Source organism: Schistocerca piceifrons, chromosome 1, assembly GCF_021461385.2.
Source record: "Schistocerca piceifrons isolate TAMUIC-IGC-003096 chromosome 1, iqSchPice1.1, whole genome shotgun sequence".
NCBI lineage: Eukaryota > Metazoa > Arthropoda > Insecta > Orthoptera > Acrididae > Schistocerca > Schistocerca piceifrons.
Genome location: NC_060138.1, coordinates 1,149,500,982 through 1,149,525,688, shown reverse-complemented (window position 1 = coordinate 1,149,525,688; position 24,707 = coordinate 1,149,500,982). Strand labels below are relative to the sequence as shown.

Here is a 24,707-nt window from a genome sequence, read left to right as displayed (position 1 = left end):
GAAGTGTACAGTTTCTTTGGTGGCACTTGTAAACCCCTTGTAAATAAAACAAGAATGACAGGACACTTGTAAATTATTGTGACGAAACTGTTTTGCTGAAAGAGTGGTAAGGGGGAAGCAGGCTGGCTCTGAGCATTATGCGACTTAACTTCTGAGGTCATCAGTAGCCTAGAACCTAGAACTAATTAAACCTAACTAACTTAAGGACATCACACACATCCATGCCCGAGGCAGGATTCGAACCTGCGACCGTAGCGGTCGCTCTGTTCTAGACTGTAACGCCTAGAACCGCACGGCCACTCCGGCCGGCCGGGGAAGCAGGGTCATAAATATCAAGAACAAGGCTCCTAGCAAACACAGATTTGACTGGCGCTGGCGTGTAAACATCTAGCGATGGAGCACAAATTATACTATACTGTCAGTCCTGGTCTCCGTATTTAACATATCACATGCCTGTTTTTGGAAAAAAAAGGTTGATAACAATGACAAGTGTCGTAGCAGAACACTACAGGCTTTCACTACACTAAGTGGTGTTAAGGACAGCGACCGCTACGGTCGCAGGTTCGAATCCTGCCTCGGGTATGTATGTGTGTGATGTCATTAGGTTAGTTAGGTTTAAGTAGTTCTAAGTTGTAGGCGACTGATGACCTCAGAAGTTAAGTCGCATAGTGCTCAGAGCCATTTGAACCATTTTTTTGTTTGTTAAGGACAGTATTTAGTTCCATCAGAAAATGTCGATTAAGCCTATCAGTAGATCAATAATTTATGAGGATAGACAATCCAGAGACATCATTTATCGAGGGACAGTCCCTGTGGTATTGTGGCTATCATAACTGGCCAATTTAATTCCTGATGTCCGTCTAAAGTTTTCTTGCGGAGGGGAAAATTCAGATAATAAGGTTCACTAAGCACTGTGCAGCAAAGGAGACAGTGCTAGGACAAATCAGCAGCAATAGCGCCTCTCGAGCACCTGAAGTAGCATCAAATCAAAAGGCATGCAACAGATTTAGAACCAACAAAATTTGTTTATTTCATACTCGAAAATGTTTTCTGTACCTTCAGAGTTCTAAAATTTGGGAATACTGACAGCTTTGAAGACTGAGTCAGTATAACAGTTACCAGCATAACCCCTGTGCAATGACGTTCTTCCACGAGAGAGCATGTTAAAAATTGTTCAAATGGCTCTGAGCACTATGGGACTTAACTTCTGAGGTCATCAGTCCCCTAGAACTTAGAACTGCTTAAACCTAACTAACCTAAGGACATCACACACATCCATGCCCGAGGCAAGATTCGAACCTGCGACCGTAGCGGTCGCGTGGTTCCGGACTGTAGCGCCTAGAACCGCTCGGCCACTCAAAGCCGGCAGAGCGTGTTAGCTGACCTGTGGAATCATCAAAGCAGGTTTTCTTCTCACAGTTCAGTAGTAGAGGTGTGCGCACTCACACACCCTTCGGATGGGCTCGAGAGATAACAAAATTTGTTTGTTTACTTTTCGGAAACCTTGTGAACACTGGCGAAATTTGTGGAGGTTAACAGTTCAGGAGACTCGGCAGGTATAATGGTGACCAGCGTAACTGCCTGTGCAATGAAGTTGCTCCACGAGAGAACGCGTTAGCCGACCCTTAGAATCACCACTGTGGCTTTGCTTCTGGCAGTCAAGTAGCCGCGTAGATAGGGGCGCGCGCACTCACACACGTGCCGGAACGGGCCCGGCGAGCACGGGGCGGTGGTGGCGGGCGACATTCCGAGCTCGCAGCCACCAACGTGTCCTGCGCTGGGTTCTAGGCTTCGCGGGCTACGGATACTTCCCTCCCCCCCAAAGCGCGGCCGCGGGCGAGCGCGCCGCCGCCCCCACCCCCGCCGCCGCCCCCGCGCAGCCCGCCGCGGCGCCGGCCTTCTACGACTACTCGGCGGCGGCGGCCGCGGCGCAGCACCACCACCAGCAGCAGCACCACCACCACCAGCACCACCAGCAGGTGGCGCAGCACCAGCCGCAGCAGGCGCCGCACGGCCGCGAGCTGCCGGCCGGCGTGCAGCACCGCGCCGCCACACGTAAGCACAGTAGTGGGGCCCCAACAGTCCCAGTACGAGTGCCCGCTCCCGGCCCAGACCGCCTGCGCGCGCGCTGCCTCGCAGGTACGTGGCACGCCTCCCGGTCTCTCCTCGCGCTCTCTGCGTCTGTCTTCATCACTCTCTTCTACCTCCGAGCCCTACTCGTGGTTGTCGCTTTGTAGTTTGTCCGTTGCCGACTCCCTTAGGATTCTCGTTGTCGCACATCCTCGCCGAACAGGTTGCCATCGTCGTTTCCGAGGACAGACCTCTGTCACTTACAGTCTGGAAACAGCGTCGCTAGATTTCTCCTTGCAGCTCAGTGCGCCAGTCTCGAAGTAAGTCTAAGTACGTCTCGCTGATATACAGGTAATATGTAACCCATATATCCATACGTACAATTAACTTTTATTCTTAGCACCCTTGCAGCACTTAAATCTCTGCTACTACGCTTTGCTGGTAGAATGTAGAGCCCTTTATTTACACGGCGAAGCCACAATAGCGGCTTTCTTACCCTCCCACGTACTTTTCGAGCGGCTCAGCTTCACTTTGCTGGCTCACCTTCCCACAGGAGAGCACTGGGTGACTGGGAATTACTAAAATGTAGACTTTCACGGCCGGAAATATCATGTCCATTATAATTATCCGGGCTGTTATGCCGTGGTCGGTTGATGAATTCCGTGTCAATTCCCAACGTTTCGTCTCCGACTGCGGGAGACATCTTCAAGGGGGTCCGTAGCTCCATGGAAGATCCAACACACCCACTGGCTCGCTACTGACAGTAGCTCCATGGAAGATCCAACACACCCACTGGCTCGCTACTGACAGTCAGTGGCGAGCCAGTGGGTGTGTTGGATCTTCCATGGAGCTACGGACCCCCTTGAAGATGTCTCCCGCAGTCGGAGACGAAACGTTGGGAATTGACACGGAATTCATCAACCGACCACGGCATAACAGCCCGGATAATTATAATGGACATGACTGGGAATTGACAGGAACGTGGTCCTACCACAAGTCTAAGAGGACGTGGTAGCTAGCTATGTCACAAAGTAGCACTAGGTGTAGTCGTGAGCTAAAGAAACTTATTTTGCCTGTACACTCTAAAAGTTCCACATGTGCAAAAGTGGGCACAGGGAAGGGAGCAGTGTGTGTAAATAAGTTTTGAACATGTGTCCGAAACATTAGGCGATTTAAGACAAAGGGAAGTAGCAGGGGCAGTGTGGCACATGACGATCCAAACTGTAGCATCATTACACAACATCTGTCCGTAGAACAAATTTAGCGTTGGTTTTCGTATTGTTTAAGTACGCTGAATATACCGGGTGATCAAAAAGTCGGTATAAATTTGAAAACTGAATTAATCACGGAATAATGTAGATAGAGAGGTACAAATTGACTCACATGCTTGGAATGACATGGGGTTTTATTAGAACCAAACAAACACAAACGTTCAAAAAATGTCCTACAGATGGCGCTTCATCGGATGAGAATAGCAATAATTAGCATAACAAAATAAGACAAAGCAAAGATGATGTTCTTTACAGGAAATGCTCAATATGTCCACCATCATTCCTGAACAATAGCTGTAGTCGAGGAATAATGTTGTGAACAGCTCTGTAAAGCATGTCCGAAGTTATGGTGAGGCATTGGCGTCGGATGTTGTCTTGCACTATCCCTAGAGATGTCGGTCGATCACGATACACTTGCGACTTCAGGTAACCCCAAAGCCAATAATCGCACGGACTGAGATCTGGGGACCTGGGAGGCCAAGCATGACGAAAGTGGCGGCTGAGCATACGATCACGACCAAACGACGCGCGCAAGAGATCTTTCACGCCTCTAGCAAACGGGGTGGAGCGCCATCCTGCATAAACATCGTACGTTCCAGCAGGTTTTTATCAGCCAAGCTGGGGATGATGCGATTCTGTAGCATATCGCCGTACCTCTCACGCGTCACGGTAGCATTTTTGCTGTCCAGCGCCATCTGTCGGACATTTTGTGAACTTTGTTTTCTTTTGTTCTAATAAAACCCCATGTCATTCCAAGCATGTGTGTTAATTTTTACCTCTCTATCTACATTATTACTTGGTTTATTAAGTTTTCAAATTTATACTGACTTTTTCATCACCCTGTCCTTAGCTGTAGTGTTATTTGTGGGTAGCATGAATCATACGATAGTTTTCCGGGTGTATATTTTGTACTGGGAGGGTCGGAAATGTGACCAGTGGCCCAGCTTGGCACGTACCACACCATTGTCAATTATCAGGTTAGGCAGCGACTTGGCCATGAGGCGTCTGATAAAGAGAGCATGCTTATCATACTGCTAAGTATTCCCTGTTTCTGTCTATACAGAATGCAGTATGCAGCCGCCTTCTTATCTGAAAACCACTGCAGCATTTATTGTCTTCTGCAAGCTGAGCAACATTTATTCACCCCTCTCTCAAGCACCATATCCGAGTGAAGACTACACATATCGACAGTCCACATGTAGAACCGCAATAACTTTTCTTTTTACGTAGAAAGACAACTTCTGAAAAATTTAATGAATGGCGCAGGGTACCAGATTAAGGTTTCAGGCATGTGATAGCATGTAGCACTTACCCTTTACCCAAGATCAATAACGCGCTCCTGTGCAGTGGTGCTTAGCTCAGAAGTTGCCGATTCGAATCCTGGTGGTGGCAGAAATTTTTATGGATTGTATTTGACTGACAAGGGAAGAAGAGGTAATAGTGTACAGCTACTGGAGACCAGGTATTGCATCTGTGTACTGGATTAAATTCCAAAGCTCTCCACAGTCTCTCATGGAGTGAGTTTATGAGCTATGGGAATGTAAGCTGGGCGGTTCCCTTATTGGTCTTCCAGAGGAGTAGATTGTGTACAAGCACCAGTTTCACCCCCCTCTCAGCCTAACGATACAAACATAATACTGCACTGTACAAGGTTACAGATCAGAATCCAATAACAGCAAGCCACTTCCACGAACCACTTTCCGGGAAAAGCAATACAGGATTCCTGCATCTTACCCAAAAGCCACTTTCTGAGTTTAGGACTGCCTGTGATAATGAGTAAACTGATAATATGTAATGGGTATGTAACTACTGTATAACTGATTTCTTTAGCTGAGGTTATCACCACTTGGTAGGGTGAAAGTGGTCGACCCAGATGTAACCAGTCTGGACTGTGCTGGCCAGTAAAGGGAGGAAAATTAGTTGGTTGTGGTTCCTTGTTACCACACTTCATTCTGACGTTTTCATTTAGGTCACAAAGCTCTGCACGATAGACCATGGGGAAAGATCGTGTGACACGGTTACTGATACCAAGTCTATTCAAAGAAAACATTTTGCCATGGTGTTGAATCATGTGGAGTAACGAATACACTACAACCAGATTTCACCCTTTCCTCTTTCGCTGTCATGGTCGTTGACAACACTGGCTTGCATTCAGCAGAGTCAACCAGAAACACATTCAGGAATGATTAATACCAGTGTGCACCTAGTTAGGCTCGCCATGAGGCACGTGAAGCGGTCCGCTATTATCTCTCAATGTATGACGACATGCTACTTAGATAAGCTCATAACACCAATGGAAAAGTGTTGTCTTCTAAGATATTACAAATGAACCTTTGCTTGTTATTCACCTGTTTTCAGCTGCTGTTTCATAAGAGCTACAGTGTATTAGTAACCGCTCGAATGTGCTGCTTTCATTTATATTAACTAAGACAACATTTATCCCTAGTGAAGAAGTATCACCTTCGGATATGTTAGTTCTTGTGAGTCTAATGGATAGGCTGAGAGACAAAACGAACAACCACACAATTAACTAAAGATGCAAAATGCATATGATGAGATATAATCACAAGAGATCTTTTTATCTCAATAAAGGACTGCAAATTATAGTACATAACATTTGCAACTAATTTAATTTACTCCTATGATGTAAATATTTATGGAAAAAATACATTTTAAGAGCTAGGATCCTGACACAATGGTTTTGTGCTATTTGGATATTAATTTTGCTCCATGTACGCGAAAATAAAAACCAGCAATAACATATATTGCCTCTCCCTTAAATTGTTCTCACTTTGATATCTTGCGTTCTATATGAAACGCTTAGGACCTATAAATTTATTTGGACAACCCATAGATAAATTATTGCTTTTTGTTATGTTTTAACCCCTTCTACTTTCTAAGGACGCCTCATTCAACGTTCAACCAGTCTGTTTTATTTCTAACAAATTTCAGAACTAAATTCCCTTCCGCAGGTGACTTAGAAGTTAAGCCTGCACCAGTCATACTGCACGTTAGGAACACCAGCATGGAAACTAATACACCATTCTTGTACCTGTTATTTGTAAATACGGAAAGCCACTCATTTAGACATAATTGTTGTACATTCACGGTATGTAAACCTGTGAGTAGTGCGAAATTCATTCTGATGTTATAAGCGTGATAACTTCAAGTAAAATTGAAACCACTGATGATGGCAGCTTGTTCTCAAAACGCATACTAGGGGTTTCTTTGGCATAAAACCTGATGCATAGAAAAGAAATACCATTTCTTATCAAAAATTTGTGTCTAGTTAGAGATCTGTCATGTAATTAGTTTAAAGGGTCATTTCACGTCATCTTTCGGTTCCAAGCAGCAAAGGATATAGCCAAGTGAATTAACTAATTATTTTTGGGTTAACCGTAGAATAAGTTTATTGGTAATCTGGCAGGCAATAATTCTTCAAATGCAAGGTGAATATCCCGTCTCTCTTATTCAGGGTTTAGGAATATGCTTTGTAGGCCTTCTTTCCATTCGGTGAGAAAGATGTTTATAGGATATATGTCAAACAACTCCTCTTCCTGCTCTACGAAGGACGAATACGTGGCCTTTTTTGCCGTGTCTTGAACTTTTAGGAATGTAAGTATTCGAGTGGTGAAGTAACAATGAAATGCATGCAACAATATTTTTATCCAAAACTCTCATATAAACATTCCTCTAAAATCACGTCAATCTGCATTCACATGTGGCCCAACTTCTTCACATAAATCTCCGTGAACTCGTCTGGGTACTTTTGGTGTAAGCCACATTTCAGTTTTGAGTTTAATGCTTGCACAAACAGATTCACTTCTTCTAACAATTTTGCTACATTTTCAGTCTGTTGCATTGTGTTGTGAGTGATTTCTTGTCTGATAAATCTTTACTAGAATTTGTAGGGGGAGAGGTGGAAGTACATGTGAATGTACGGACGAAGGAATATGTGAATGCAGGTGGAGGCCACTTCAGCTTCATCAGCAGGAACACCACCATGGAAACTAATACACCATTCTTGTACCTGTTATTTGTAAATACGCAAAGCCACTCATTTAGACATAATTGTTGTACATTCACGGTAGGCCCTGCACATAACTTGCGAAACTTCGATGTTTCGTATAAGCTTCAAGATGTTGAAACAATGTTTTTCCACAAACGGCGATGCTTAAAGGGATGAAGATACTGCTCTATAGCTTACTCTCATAAAATATGTTCTCTGCTGATAATTTTCTAAGTACACGTGACGTAGTGTATGCTGTTCTCGCATTCAAATAGCTGATGCACAGTCAGGCAGCGTGCAACCGTATTGTTGTGGGCGAGCAGCAACCGACAGGGCTGGTCCGCACACACACAGAACACGTGTGCAGCAACTGTCTTGTTGGCTATACTACTTTTATTATGTAAACTGAAGGTGGAGGGGGAGAAAGGAAAGGGAAGGCACTATTGATGTCAGCTGCATCGCAACTTTAAGCGGAATCAGTGGCGACGAGTGAAAATGTGTGGCAGACTGTGGGATTTGCTACTGGGATCTCCTGCTTACTGAGCTGCGCTATCCGCACACAGTGTTTATGGAAATTGCGCTGTCTACCTTGGCACGCCTGTTGGCCGACCCACATTCCCATCTGGGACTGCCTATACACAGCCTCTGTCCATGCCCTCCATTCTCGCTACTTTCAGCTTCCTGCAGGAGGTCAAACATAATTGTGTACCCCTGAAGGTGGTAGATTCATTGCCTGTCAAGGCAAATCACTTATATGATTGACACGGCGGGTAGATTACACTACTAGTGCCAGCCTGCGGGCGGGTTGACGGGCGACGTGGGTGCCCATAAGCCGTGGGGCAGGCTTAGGACAGGGAATGAAATCACATCGTGTGGCAGTTTTGAATCCATTGTTGTTTCATTCTTCTGATTCGTCAAAATAAGTTTGCTTTGAGTAACCTTGCAGTAAAACTCTTGCACCTTTACGTGGTAATTATTGCCCAAAAACCTGGTTTCGACACCTTGCAATTTTGGACCTTGGACCGTTTGTGGGAAAGTGTTCTCGTTACACGCAGTGTAAGGCAAATGTATGCATCATACTCTTTAAGCTTTCTTCTTGTGAGAGCAAAAGTTGCGCGACTGCTACGGTCGCAGGTTCGAATCCTGCCTCGGGCATGGATGTGTGTGATGTCCTTAGGTTAGTTAGGTTTAAGTAGTTCTAAGTTCTAGGGGACTTATGACCACAGTTGTTGAGTTCCATTGTGCTCAGAGCCATTTGAACCAGAGCAAAAGTTGAGTCATCAGTTACCCAAGTGGACAGCCCCCTCGCCCAACAGTGAAAGAGAAGTGAAAGGCAACAGAGCGCTTTGGCGGTGAAAAGAGTAGCTGGTGGTTTGCCGGCAACCTGAGAGTGCGTGTGTGTGTGTGTGTGTGTGTTTGTTTGCGCGCCCCCTGCCGCCCTCCACAGCACCGCTGGCACCTGTCGCCTCGCGCTCCCGCTGCTCTGGGGCTCACGTCTGCTCTTGTGTGCTTTCAGTGGACCTGACAAACGGCCAGCTGACACCCAACAACAACACACCGCTGCTCACTCAGGCTCTGTCAGGTAAGTCTGGGCTAACTCTTCAGAATGCGCTCCATAGCCAGGCTGTAGCCCAAATTTTAAGGACAACCCCATGCTGTATTATAATTGTGCGGGCAGGAATAACTGGAAGGTATGCTAGTAGACAACAAAACTACAGCTCCGTGGGGGGGGGGGGGGGGGGGGACCTCAGTGAAGTAAACTAGACGTAGTTTAAGAAGCAGACTCAAAATTATAGATATCTATTATAGTTATCATTTCAACAACTAGTTTAAAAATTAGTCCATCTTAGTAGTCTATGTAATTAGATATACATGTATGAGGGGCGTTCAATATGTGATGCAATACCTTTTTTCTCCTTAACCAGTTTCAGTTGAAAAAATGCGGATTTTTTTTGGGACATCGTGGAATATTCCCGCTTCAGCCCCTGTAGTTCACGAAATTCCGATAGGTGGAAGTACTATACGTAGCCTTCGAAATGGCATCTGTAACGGAGGTGCGTTCCAAGCAGAAGGCTCCCATTGAGTGTCTTTTGGCAGAAAACCAGAGTACCGCAGATATTCATGGGTGCTTGCAGAATGTCTACGGAGACCTGGCAGTGAACAAAAGCACGGTGAGTCGTTGAGCGAGGCATCTGTCATCATCGCAAAAAAGGTCGCGCAACCGTTTACGATCTTCTACGTCCCGGCCAGCCGCACACAGCTGTAACTCCTGCAATATTGGAAGAGGCGGACACACTAATTCGAGGTGATGGACACATCACAACCGAACACCTCGCCGCTCAACTGGACGTCCCTGTTGCTAGTGCTGACACACTCTTCCAGCTATTGGGGTACTCAAAGATGTTTGCCCGGTGGGTTCCTCGCCCCCTAACAGAAGATCATAAAGAGCAACGATGGACCATCTGTGCGGAATTGCTTGAGCGTTACAATTTTTTGGCGAACATCGGCACGGGCGATGAAACATGGGTTCATCACTTCGAACCGGAAACGAAACGGCAATTGAGGGATTGGCGCCGCACCACTTCTCCTCCAAAGTATAAGTCCAAACCCGCACTCTGAGCCGGTGAAGTCAAGGTGATGATCTTCTGGGACTTGAAGGGGTAATTCTGTTTGATGTCAGCTTCAGTGGTGCAACGATGAAGTGTATTGTGCTACGCCCAAGAAACTGAAGAAACGACTTCAGCATGTTTGTTGGCACAAAAATACAAACGAACTTCTCCTTCTCCATGACAACGCAAGGCCTCACACAAGTCTGCTCAACCTAGAGGAGTTCGCAAAACTTCATTGGACTGTTCCTCAGCCACCTGACAGCCTGGGTCTGGCCCCTTCAGACTTTCATCTTTTTAGTCCAATGAAGAAAGCGCTCCGTGGGAAGCAGTACGGGGATGATGGAGATTATTGGTGCAACAAGACTTTGGCTGTGACGTCGGCCACCACAGTGGTACTATGCAGGCATACAGGCCCTTCCAGTAGTAAGGTGGCGTAAGGCCGTCGCATTGAATGGAGATGCCGGCCGGAGTGGCCGAGCGGTTCTAGGCGCTACATGGATGTGTGTGATGTCCTTAGGTTAGTTAGGTTTAACTAGTTCTAAGTTCTAGAGGACTGATGACCTCAGATGTTAAGTCCCATGGTGCTCAGAGCCATTTGAACCATTTTTTTGAATGGAGATTGTGTTAAAAGATAGGGTTTTGTAGCCAAAAGAGTGGGGAATAATATGGTGCCTTGGAATCCTAGATAAAACCACCTGTTTCAGAAAAAAAATGTGTTGCCTTAATGAGTGAAGTAGATGTTTCCAGAATTTTCTCATTCTGGAAACATCCCCCAGGCTGTGGCTACGCCATGTCTCCGCAGTGTCCTTTCTTTCAGGAGTGCTAGTTCTGCAAGGTTCGCAGGAGAGCTTCTGTAAAGTTTGCAAGGTAGGAGACGAGATACTGGCAGAAGCAGAGCTGTGAGGACGGGGCGTGAGTCGTGCTTGGGTAGCTCAGTTGGTAGAGCACTTGCCCGCGAAAGGCAAAGGTCCCGAGTTGGAGACTCGGTCCGGCACACAGTTTTAATCTGCCAGGAAGTTTCATATCAGCGCACACTCCGCTGCAGAGTGAAAATCTCATTCTACAAAGACTTTCTGGCCCCTGCATTTAGTCGAGTATTGTGAAAAATAAAAATTCACTGTTTAGAATAGCAAGGTGTCCAGTCAGGTATAAATATAGAACAAGTATCTAGATTTGGGCGATTTGACTCCTGAAGGCATTTCCAGCGATTATGGCGCTCCGGGACGCATTATTTTCCAGTATTTATTGCTCTCAGCGTAGCCTGTTATCCATATGACAAAACAGCCCTGGCAGCTAAAGCGGACTTTATGCGGCTGGCTACACGCCTACCACTACCAAACATGTAACGTTATTTTGTGTACGTATTCATGGCAACGCCGCGATGTTACCACAGCTCTGTAAACGCCTATTGTTTTCAGTTGCCTATTTTCCGTTATGGAGGCTACGTTTTCCTCTTCACAGCTGAAATCTGTTCGCTGTACGGGCTCTCCTTTCGCCATATGAAATACGGCGGTTTGCCCTTGGTGTTCAAAGCTATTTCTGCGTATCCAGGCTGTGATACATCGCTTTACGATTTAGGGTGAACCAGAACTCCACAGAAAAACTTTCAGAGGTGGCAGCAACAAGACAAGAAAAAACTGTCTAGAAAATATGGGCTCTAAAATGCATAACGAACAGTTACGATACTGCGAAACAAATCTCTTCTATGGCGAGCTCTATGCTTTCCACAGTTTGGGAGGAGGAAGCATGGACCTAAACAAGAAAAAATACCGCCGACCGTTGTGGCCGAGCGGATCTAGGCACTTCAGTCCGGAAACGCACTGCTGCTACGGTCGCAGGTTCGAATCCTGCGTCGGGCATGGATGTGTGTCATTTCCTTAGGTTCGTTAGGTTTCACTAGTTTAAGTCTAGGGGACTGATGAACCCGGTGTTAAGTCCCATAGTGCTTAGAGCCATTTGATTTGAAGAAAAAATAACTAGTAAACTAGTGCTCTTTAAGGCGTTCCTTAAGAGCTAGGAGCACTGGTTCAGTAGAAGAGATGTGTTTCACTATAGGGAAGGAGATCAAGTGCTCATATCTGTTAAGGCATGCATTTTAGAATCCGTTTACTGGACATTTTTTTCTTGTTTTAGTTCATGCTACCACCACCGGAAGTTTGTCAGTGGAGTTCAGGTTCGCCCTGTTTTTAGTGTTCTTGACGTAGCCTGGAGGCTAGTCTTGTGTATGCCAAGCTGGCTGTATCTGTCCTGAGAGTAACGCATTGTTATTCACAAGTACCTCCGGTGTTTCAGAAGACGACTGCGTGAGAAATAAGAACATGCAGAAAAATGTCATATACCAGTGGACAGAGCATCTGTACAAGATTTGACTGATAATACGCGCCATGGCTTAGTTGCAGACCATACCACTAGGGGGTAGGGGTGTCAAAAGATGTAGACAAATCATCCGCTATATATCACCAAGACATACAGACCCTGGAGGGACATACGAATAACGCTACACTAATCTACACTACTGGCCATTAAAATTGCTACACCAAGAAGAAATGCAGATGACAAACGGGTATTCATTGGACAAATATATCATACTAGAACTGATATGTGATTACATTTTCACGCAGTTTGGGTGCACAGATCCTGAGAAATCAGTACGCAGAGCTTGGATGGCGTGTAGAGGTACAGCTGCCCATGCAACTTCAACACGATACCACAGTTCATCAAGAGTAGTGACTGGCGTATTGTGACGAGCCAGTTGCTCGACCACCATTGACCAGACGTCTTCAGTTAGTGAGAGATCTGGAGAATGTGCTGGCCGGGGCAGCAGTCGAACATTTTCTGTATCCAGAAAGGCCCGTACAGGACCTGCAACATGCGGTCGTGCATTACCCTGCTGAAATGTAGAGCTTCGCAGGGACCGAATGAAGGGTAGAGCCACGGGTCGTAACACATCTGAAATGTAACGTCCACTGTTCAAAGTGCCGTCAATGCGAACAAGAGGTGACCGAGACGTGTAAGCAATGGCACCCCATACCATCACGCCGGGTGATACGCCAGTATGGCGATAGCGAATATACGCTTTCAATGTGCGTTCACCGCGATGTTGCCAAACACGGATGCGACCAACACGATGCTGTAAACAGAGCCTGGATTCATCCGAAAAAAAAGCGACTTTTGCCATTCGTGCACCCAGGTTCGTCGTTGAGTACACCATCGCAGGCGCTCCTGTCTGTGATGCAGCGACAAGGGTAACCGCAGCCACGACACTACAAACGTCGTCGAACTGTTCGTGCAGATGGTTGTTGTCTTGCAAACGTCCCTATCTATTGACTCAGGGATCGAGACGTGGCTGCACGATCCGTTACAGCCATGCGGATAAGATGCCTGTCATCTCAACTGCTAGTGATACGAGGCCTTTGGGATCCAGCACGGCGTTCCGTATTACCCTCCTGAACTCATCGATTCCATATTCTGCTAACAGTGATTGGATCTCGACCAACGCGAGCAGCAATGTCGCGATACGATAAACCGCAATCGCGAGAGGCTACAATCCGACCTTTATGAAAGTCGGAAACATGATGGTACGACTTTCTTCTCCTTACACGAGGCATCACAACGTTTCACCAGGTAACGCCGGTCAACTGCTGTTTGTGTATGAGAAATCGGTTGGAAACGTTCCTCGTGTCAGCACGTTGTAGGTGTCGCCACCGGCGCCAACCTTGTGTGAAAGCCCTGAAAAGCTAATCATTTGCATATCACAACATCTTCTTCCTGTCGGTTAAATTCGCGTCTGTAGCACGTCATCTTCGTAGTGTAGCAATTGTAATGGCCCGTAGTGTATTTTATTTAGAGTTCTCGACATGGCGTAGTGGCTACTCGGCCTTGCTCTGTGTGTGTGTGTGTGTGTGTGTGTGTGTGTAAGTCGCTGCTGAGCCTTATAGCCCGCCTCCTGTGCCCGCAGTGATGAACAACTACCAGGCCGCGGCGGCAGCTGCGGCGCAGGGCTTCGGCCCTCCGGCGTCGCCGCACGCGGCGCATGCGCACCAGGGCTCGCGGCCCGCGCCCTTCCCGCCCGCCAACAGCCCGGGACCCATCGACATGTACAGCTCCAGCGACGGATACGTGCAGGCCGCTAGCCCACAGCCCTCCGGCTTCCCGGCCATCGCCGTAAGTACTCGCGCGGTCGCCGCAGCGGCCAGTCTGCTCACCAGCCTTCCCAGCTGCCGTTAACGCCAAGTCACTTTCACTTACGGTAACACAGGGATTGGGGACGTGAGGTGACCTCCCAAATACTACGCCATGGAGCAACTTTTGACGCCAAGTACTCTTCAAGTCGCTGCAGTAAAATCAATAACACTGGCAACTTGGGTCGTGTACCGTTACTTCCAAACAACAGTCCCAACCATTGCTGAAATCCTGGAGAAGGGTAACAAACTCTTTAATGTTGTTTCGAATACAAGTCGCAGTGGCTAGATATTAAGCACCCAGAACAAACATTCAGTCACCTCCACAAGACATTATACTTACACCGTGCAACACTGCCTCTTGCATTGAAATTTTTTTTTTCTTCTCGAATGGGTCAACTAAGGACGAGGACTCAATTTCAATTCCTCATTTACAGGGTGAAATGTATTTAAACCGACAAACTCTGTGAGGTTGTAGGGGACATCAAAACAAATATTTTTCCCTAATGTCATTTTTCCCTATGAGGAATATTTAAACCGGTAGAGAAAGATTTCTCTGGCGGCAAATTAAGTAAACCAACAAACACTTTTTTTATGACCAAGAGACACCTTAACACAGGGCTTCCCAATGTGTGGTCCGCGGACCCCTTAGGGGTCCGCCGGCTCTTTCTAGGGGGTCCGCGGTCGCCCTTCGCCAAATCGTGTAAAATAATGAGTAAAATTATTGAATAAAAATGTGAAAATCAAATTCATCACCATTCTTTTTTCGTACTTCAGGTCGTATTCCCAAGCAGCCTTTGCGGTTCCTTAGTGAGAACGCATACATAGTTTATTGCCGAAGAATAAGGCTTCTCTGATCGACTGTTTCGCAACAATACGGGGGTCGTTTGTGCGCCGGCTCACGTCGGTAGATGCGCTGAAACCTCTGACGCATGCGCAAAGCGAGCTTTGTCAACCAATCACAGTGCTCGCTGGCACGTATGCGGTCCCAGGCATCATTAAATGTTAAACTTGCTTTGTCAGTGCACTACCTATTTCATAAGTCGATTTTTGACCTTCAAGTTGTTTTCATTCATCTCTAAACCAAAGACTATTGATACTTCGGGGGGGGGGGGGGGGGGGGTTATTGGGAACATTGGTTTCGCTCTGTAATTTAAAGTTACTGTGCTCTTGACAGACTAGGGGTCCGCCATGGATTTTCGACTGAAGAAGGGGTCCACCAGCTGAAAAGGTTGGGAAGCCCTGCCTTAACACAACCCAATTTCAATTACAGTAGATTTTCAAAAATGCCTCCGTTGACACGTAAACAAAGGTTACACCGTCGGATCATGTTCTGTCTGACACGGGCAAAAACCCCAGGAGTATCCTGAATTGTTCCTGCTGCTGCTACTATCCGGGCAACCAGATGCTCTTCTGATGCAACAGGGGTTGCGTAAACAAGGTTGCGCATCTCTCCCCACACAAAAAAGTCCAGAGGAGGCATATCTGGTGATCGAGCAGACCATGGTACAGGACCACCTCTGCCAATCCACGTTTCTGGGAACCGTCGGTCCTGGAGTCGACGCAAACGACGACTGAAATGTGCCGGCGTCCCGTCATGTTGGAACCACATGCGTTGTCTTGAAGGGAGCGGGACGTCTTCCAGCAATTTTAGCAATGCCCTGACGAGAAAATTGTAATAGTGCCTGCCATTTAATGGCCTAGGTAGCAGATACGGCCCAATTAAACAGTCCCAACAACACCAACCCACACATTAACGAAGAACCGCACTTGATGAGAGCTAGTAACTGTGGCATGTGAGTTAACCTCACTCCAAACATGAGAATTGTGCATGTTGAAGACTCCATCACGCCCGAACGTTGCTTCATCGGTAAACAACACAGAGGATGGAAATGTAGGATGCATTTCACACTGTTCCAGGTACGACTGCGAAAACTGTGCTCTGGGTGGATAATCAATTGGTTCCAGGTTGTGGACACGCTGTAAGTGAAATGGACGAAACAATTGCTCTCGAAGGACTGTTCTTACATTCGACTGATTCGTCCCCATGTTACGTGCAATTGCACGAGTGCTGATTGAAGGATCCCGCTCCACATGCTGCAAGACAGCTTCCTCAAACTGCAGCGTTCTTACCATGCGACGGTGTCTCTGTCCAGGTAATTTGCTAAATGACCCGGTCTCACGCAGACGTTGGTACACAGCAGCAAAGGTCGTATGATGCAGGATACGGCGATTAGGATATTGTTGTTGATAAACGTGCTGTGCAGCTCGTCCGTTGTGGTGCACTACGTATTACGCACCAAACATATCAGCGTACTCACTCCAGGTGTATCGCTCCATTAGTAAACAGAGACAATGCACTACTACACTGGTAGACACCAGTTGCCTACAACTGAAGAGCGTAATACGCCCTCTAACAACTGAAGATCGTAATACGGCCTCTAACAACTGAAGAGCTTAATACGACCTCCACCGGTTTAAATAATCCTCATAGGAAAAAGTGAACATTAGGGAAAAATATTTGTTTTGATGTCCCCTACAACCTCCCAGAGTTTGTCGGTTTAAATACTTTTCACCCTGTATAGTTCCACTACACTTTCGTTTGTTCTCTATATTTTTCTTCCCGTCTTCTGACCACTTTATATCAGCTTTTTTCACTTTTCTACCATGAAATCCTTCTGTATTCAATACTTTTTTTCGCTAAGTCTCTGGCAGTTGTTTCTTCAGCTTTTATATATTTTTTTCGAAATCCTTTTGTACTTCATGGATCTAACTTCTTGGTGCTTCACGTCCCACAAATATCTGTACATCTTTTTGGTTAATCTACTGCCTCGCATTCGACATAAATGTCCAAAAAATAACAGTCTTCTTTTCCGCTTTACTACTGATATATTTTCAACGTTTCGATGATTTATATCTTTACTACGCAGTTTACAGCGTTCCACAGATTGCAGTGGGCCCGGTATTCTTCTAGTGATTCGCCTTTCCAGCATTTATAGTTCATCTGAATCGTGCAGTGAACACATGGTGTGTCGTGGGGCGATCACTCTGTTTTTAAAATAATTGAAAAGCCACGATCGCTTCAATCATTTATTAGATCACCGGTTTCTGCACTCTGAAGGTGCCATCATCAGATCTGAAACGTGGATTACCATTTATAAAACCATATGGACATCATGGCATATGAGGCAGACCATCTGATAAAATCATTGTCACAATCAACAGAAAATAATAAAAAATTGCTCTCATGGTCGTTCTTTCCATAAAATATAAAACTGAAGTCACCAGATGAAACTACCACTGCTCGCCTAACACCGGCCGGCATCATCGCATTTGAATTGTAGTGTAATAGTGTAATTCGTTTGCATATGGACATTCTGGTTTCACTACTGTGTTGTAATGCCTTATTTTTTCATTTTTATGCCGGCATTTTTTTGTTCTAAATGTTTTTAGTTACGGCATATGGCTTTTCCGTTTTACATATCCTTTCCTCTGTACCAGCTTTTTCCGAACCATTTTCTTGGATTATCTCCAGCCGAAATTCTAAGATGCTTTTTCAGAAAATTCGGTGCATTTTTAATGCTTGTAAAAAATTGAATTGTCTCTGCAGAAATTAATAAGCTGTTTCTTCTTTGACAATATTATTAAATTATTGATTTATAATCGGCGTGAAAGAAGAGAGGCAGGTAAACCGTATCCAGCTGTAGCAACTCGTTGATGGTTAAATCCCGTAGAGCTAACAAGTTGATAGGATCCCACCAAGTGCCTCCAGCTGTTTCAAACACTCCCAGACACTCTCTAAGGGACTAATATCGTTTGATTAAGAGGCCGTGTGATTTAGAGACCCAGTGGTAGTGCAAAGGGGTATCTGAGTGTTCGTCTGACCAGGAATCTATGCGTGCAGCCCTGTAAACACGGCTGTGGTTGTTTCGGAAGATGGTAGTGTCAAGGCGGTAGTGTCCACAGCACACTCATCGTGAAGACATAGAATATTGATATAACCATTACAGATGATGTTCACAATAACCGGAATGTTAGGTCCACACGCTGCGGATTAAACGCCTCATACGGCCGGTGATGTAATAACTTCAACGTTATAAGGCTACAGTTGTGTGTTCGGCGACCATTCTTGAAAAGTCGAAAGACCTGTGAATTTTTCCAATTGCCTGGAATGCTTCGTTCTTTTAGCGACCTTTGACTGTCTCCTGTTAGAAGAAGAGCGAGTTCTTTCACACACTGTATGTAGAATCGAATAGAAATCCAATCACTTCCAGTCGTCTTTCCTCTAATGAGAGTCTTTAGTTGATTTTCTGTCCCACACTCGCTTCCTGTAAGTAGCAAAATAACCATCAGAAATGAGACATTTTTTTCGTAACCCCTGTATGTCTGATACTGATAATTTCAAGCGTCTTATATGAAGATATTAATTTTTGTTACGTGTTGTATGCATGTTTTGGGACTACGTATCTAAATATATGATTTCACTCCAGCTTATTCTGTATCCGATGTGAATACCTCATTGAAAGCACTTGACAAACTTGGTAGAAGATTGTATTTTGGAGAAGACCACAAAATGCCATCTTGGCGGCTTCACTCGATAAACTGAGCTGGTGCTCTACGTTAGTGAATAGTATGTGTTCAATTTTTAGCATTCTCACCAGTTTTCTGTGTGCAGGTGGGAGGTAATGCAATGTGAAGGCGTGTGATGATGTCATAGAAACCTCTATCGAATATCCCAGGACGTAGACATTCCCGAGTTACACGACAGTGATCAGTACGTACAGTCCTCCTGGATAGGGAAAGGCCCATCGTAAGCGCTGAGTACGCCGTAAGTTTGTTTATTCCTTCTAAAAATAAGCAGACGCATATGTGGTATTGTCTCACAACTGAAGTCCCCGCGTGGAAGTCACTTAAAAGGCCGAGAAGCGCTTCTAATATTCCCTCACGTCTTTATGTTGTATATGATCACCTCTGACGAGTGACGACAGTGTGCCGGGCTGTGTCACATGCAATTAACACAGCTCATTCTTCGCCAACAATAAGCAATTTCATCTTCTCATCTCGGCAGTCCTTTGTCGTGAGATTTCGCCGTTTCCCATCCATATGGTTCTTTCTCTGCGAATTCACCACTTCTGTGCTGTCTTTCATTAATTAACAGGAAATGGTGCACCTGCGCGTGGTTTACGTTCTCTTGGCAGACAGCTGTTGTAGTGTTTCCTAGTTTTGAAATACTAGTGAAGACAAGGCCACGTGTGTACTCTAATATGCGTTGCACTTTTCCAACACTGTTGTGATGCAGTATTTATGCAATTAAATTTATTTGGCTCTTCTTCTGATATAACTTTTCATAATTGTAAGGGAAATCATACAGAAAATTTAACGGAAATGTTGGCGTTGTTGTTCGGGTTCTTTAAAAGTATAATAGCAAATTATGTTGACTAGAGTATCCACCGTGGTAAAAATAATATTTCTTTATAAATGAAATTACAAGCATCAGTAAGTAAAGTACTAAGCACGAATGCAGTCCATATTACCCAATACTTCCATCGCCGCCAACAGAAACTAGACAAAGAGGCATTATTCTGTTGGGTACCAAACTGCGAAGGAGGTAACTGCAAAGGGATGGCAGATGGCGAAGTCAACGACGTGTGCGTAATTCATTCTGTAGTAAAATATGCCTTCCCTCTACATGCAATGATACTGCGTCAGTAGAAGAATTAGTAGGAGGATGTGATTGAAAAAACCACCCCAGTGCAGCGTAGCTCCTTTCAGCCAGTGAGGGAAGTTGCAATGTCATTAACACGCCTGCAAATCGAGCACGGTCAAGAGTCCTTGAGAGTGGCCCACCAAAGCGTGCGTTGCGTCTACGCGTGTCCACACCTCACTTTCGCAAAATACAGTTCATCCGCTGACGAGAGGCCAACCTGCAATTGGGACAGAGACTTGTAGTCTACTTTGGGCAATCACACGAGAGGTGTCAAACACTTTTGAAGGCTTCCGTGAAGTATAAACTAATACCTCAAGCCCCGGAGAGAAGAGTATGATCTTTACCATACATGGTTTTCCAAAATGATCTTTATAACTTTGATCACGTGTATGTCAGAATTGGGGGTAGATAGAATGGTGCGGTTTGCGGCGTAATGTTCACACATACTTAAGGGTTTAGTCGGCGTTTATCAGACTTCAGTGTGTGCGACATCCATAGCACGCAGGATATCTAACCATTTTGCAGTTCCTCCCATGTCTGGCCTAGCATATCGTTAACGTGCCGCCGTCATGCGAGCTCGCAGTTCCTGCAGTTCCCACACTGGTGTCCTTCACAAAGCCCCAAAGAAACAAATCTAACGGGATTATCTCTGGAGATCCTGGGGGGCCAAGAAATGGGTCCTTCCATACCTATAAATGTGTCGCCCAAAGCCTTTCCTAACGATCGTGGTTCAGTGTCGTAGGGAACCATACAGTTGCAGCATGATATCAACTTGCAGTTCTTCGACCTGTGCATATGCATACTGTTCCTAAATGTCCAGACAATCAGTCGAGGTTATTAACGCCTTCTCAAAGGAAAACGGTCCCACCACACTACCATGTATCCATTTATCTTCAAGGTACATGAAATCAAGTTTAGTTTGTGGACATTACCTTTCTCAGATAGTCTGGGTCGTCATCGATGAGACTCAAAATCTCTCATGAAAATTCTTTATACTTTGGCCCGTCGTCAGGTTGAAGTGCATGCATCAGCTGCACCTTATAGGCCTGATCTTCAGTCTGTTGTGTAACTCCCTCTGCACCATGGTTGTTGGTAGATGCAACTGTCGAGACGCTTGACGCATTGATTTGGTTTGCCTACAAATAAATGCCTGTCGCATCCGTTCCATATCTGCATTACTCCTGCTTTGACGCAAAGAACTCGTCCTCTTCATTACGCTTCAGGATTACTTGAGCCTGCGCCTGATTGTGGGACGTGATGACTGGCGTGCGTCTGTAACGTATCCGGAAGTTACGCTGGACTTGTGTGTCAGATTTGGTCTCTATCAACCATTCTAGCTGTGCCATCTGCTGGGAAGGGGAAGGGTGGCCATTTTCGTCAATAATTAACATGAAAGAAAAAGCAACATAAAGAACCAAAACTTTAGGTGTGTGTGAACAATATGTATTAAAACACACCTTTCTATGTATCCAGATTTCTGAAACACATGTGCTCAAAGTTTTAAGGATAATTTTGAAACACCCTGTATTTCTGGGACATACTTTGGCAATAGAGCTTGAAATATTTTTCCATTAACATTCGATTAGCTTAGGTATCCAAATTGTTCCACAGATCCACAGTGAGGAGATCAACAAGACATAAATCAAGAAACCAAATATACATCACCAAATACAGAATAAAATGTCGATGTGCTGATGTCACTTCCATAGATCCTATCTAATATAGCTCTCATGGATGTGGAGTGAATAAAGAAATCTTAAACAATTTCCATTTAAAATGTGATAAGAAACTAATCACAAAACATATAAATGTAAAGGGTGCTTATAATTAACATTTCGCTACTTGAGAAGGGGCCCCATGGAAACCGAGTCATCGTTGGAGAATGAAACGTTGTGCAAACGTTTGCAAGGACCTGCGAAAGACGAATAACGAACAAACCATTGAAAGAAACACATTTTAATTGCCACATAAGATAATAACATTTCATAATTCCGAACCATGTGTACGTTCCAGGTTGGAAACGTTGTTCAATATGATGACCATCTGCTTTCCAGACATCCTGAAAATTTGTACAGAAACCATTTTGTATTTGTTCGCAGCACTTTTTGAATAGTGGCTAAGGTAATGTTCAGCTGTCGTGACAGAGCTCGTGCACTACTTGAAGACAGCACATTGCGCCCAGCATTCTGAATCATGGCAACAGTAACTTTTTCAACAATTTCTGGCGCAATTATACATCGATCTCTCCTAGGAACAATTTCCAAAGCGCCAGTTAATTCGAACTTCTAAATCATGTTTTTCAGTCCTGGTGCGGAAAAGAGGACCTTTCCGTTGTGTTTTTTCTTTTTAATGCGTCGATACACGAGAAGAGCGGCAACACTCGTGCTGTTGTCTTGATAAAGCCGCTTTACGAGTAAAGCCCTGCTCACCTTGTCCAGACTCGCGTTGACTGTCTGCAACTGTAATGCGCATTGATTCTTGTGTTTCAAACCTACGTCGCCGTACCAGTAGCCTAAAGGCAACTCATGACACTAACATTACTGGCAACGCAAGTCCTGCAGCGCACAGTCTGAACTTCACTCCTATAAAGCTGGGTAACCGAACGGTAAATAGTTGTCCGCCTACACAGGTCCGTGTAGAGAAAGTTTATTTACAGCCACCCTGCGCAATATGCTCAGGTACATATCATAATTCTTGAGCTTCTGTAGCCACGTGTCGCCAAACGGAAAATTAGTTTACAATACTTATTTATAATGATCACATTAGTGCACTAAAAAAGTACAAAAGCCACATTTTACGTAACGCTATCTACATCTACATTTATACTCCGCAAGCCACCCAACGGTGTGTGGCGGAGGGCACTTTACGTGCCACCGTCATTACCTCGGTTTCCTGTTCCAGTCGCGTATGGTTCGCGGGAAGAACGACTGTCGGAAAGCCTCCGTGCGCGCTCGAATCTCTCTAATTTTACATTCGTGATCTCCTCGGGAGGTATAAGTAGGGGGAAGCAATATATTCGATACCTCATCCAGAAACGCACCCTCTCGAAACCTGGACAGCAAGCTACACCGCGATGCAGAGCGCCTCTCTTGCAGAGTCTGCCACTTGAGTTTGCTAAACATCTCCGCAACGCTATCACGCTTACCAAATATCCCTGTGACGAAACGCGCCGCTCTTCTTTGGATCTTCTCTATCTCCTCCGTCAACTCGACCTGGTACGGATCCCACACTGATGAGCAGTACTCAAGTATAGGTCTAACGAGTGTTTTGTAAGCCACCTCCTTTGTTGATGGACTACATTTTCTAAGGACTCTCCCAATGAATCTCAACCTGGCACCTGTCTTACTAACAATTAATTTTATATGTTCATTCTACTTCAAAACGTTCCGTACGCATACTTCCAAATATTTTACAGAAGTAACTGCTACCAGTGTTTGTTCTGCTATCATATAATCATACAATAAAGGATCCTTCTTTCTATTATTATTGCTTATTTCTATTATTAATGATGTATACTTCAATTGGTTCTAACAAGAAGTTCGACACCATCCTTCAGAACAACTTTGATTATAAGCATTCTGCTCATACAACTCTTATACTTCTGTACTGAAATGATTATATGACTCATTGTCAGTTCACTTTCTGTGCCGTTTAATTTACCCATGTATGTGGATATTAACCATACCAAGGAACAACAACGAAACAGTAGCGAGGCGGACAACAACAGAACCACAAAGTGTTTCATTGTCATAATATTCATTTCCATAATTAGTTATTGACAAGATCGGAGTACTGATAATTTTCCGTTGTCATCCCTAGCAATTTCTTGACATAGTAGTTCTAACCTGGAAGTTAATTATCTTGAAATATGCTACATACCGCAATCATAAATATAAACCACGTAAGTTTTGGTGCATGCCCTCTTTGACGGAAGTGTATGATATGTGCGTGTTTATGTTCATAGCTTTCACTCACCCGCACCTGTGATGCCGCTCATCCGAAAGGTCAGGTTACAATCGAGAACACTCGCAATACTGACAGCTTCTACACAGATACGGTATCACCACGGTCTGTTTGCACCTAACATTTCTGCACGGAGAGCTTTGTCGCCAATATACTTACACTCTGAACAGCTGGCGAAGTTGCGCAGCTGACACATGGCTTCGTTTCGCAGGGGCCGCTCATCCCAGCGGCGTTCACCAACGGCTACCACTGAGGCCAGCAGTAGATGCTCCCTGCTGCTGCTGCTGCCGCTGCCACTCCACTACAGGTAAGTCTCGACGCGTCCCACAGTGGCGCCCAAGCAAGAAGGCGGCCCGTGGGCCAATGCGCAGTAGCGTGAGTCAGCGTTATCACGTGACACACCAGCCAGTTGCGTCGGTCAGCCACGTCTGTCCGCAGTGTGCCCCTTAGGGTGCGTATGGCATGTTATATTAAGTAAAGTCAAGGTACTTACCCACTGTAGTGATAACTTGGGATGGCACACTTCGAGGATTACGTTAACAAGGAAAGGCGTACACATTCATCAGCCAAAGTACACTACTGGACATTAAAATTGCTACACCAAGAAAAAATACAGATGATAAACGGGTATTCATTGGACAAATATATTGTACTACATTCCTGGAAATGGAAAAAAGAACACATTGACACCGGTGTGTCAGACCCACCATACTTGCTCCGGACACTGCGAGAGGGCTGTACAAGCAATGATCACACGCACGGCACAGCGGACACACCAGGAACCGCGGTGTTGGCCGTCGAATGGCGCTAGCTGCGCAGCATTTGTGCACCGCCGCCGTCAGTGTCAGCCAGTTTGCCGTGGCATACGGAGCTCCATCGCAGTCTTTAACAGTGGTA

General features: G+C 45.3%; 1 protein-coding gene across 1 annotated transcript in view; it reads left to right on the top strand.

Annotated features, from left to right (window-relative positions):
- The window catches only part of LOC124778758 (RNA-binding protein Musashi homolog Rbp6), a 1,305,122-nt gene that overhangs the window by 1,253,588 nt on the left and 26,827 nt on the right, over window positions 1–24,707 (top strand). The window contains exons 11-13 of the mRNA XM_047253666.1: window positions 8,867–8,932; window positions 13,918–14,123; window positions 24,022–24,117. Of these exons, the coding sequence (XP_047109622.1) occupies window positions 8,867–8,932; window positions 13,918–14,123; window positions 24,022–24,063 (314 nt within the window). The 3' untranslated portion in view covers window positions 24,064–24,117. The remainder of the gene's footprint in view (window positions 1–8,866; window positions 8,933–13,917; window positions 14,124–24,021; window positions 24,118–24,707) is intronic.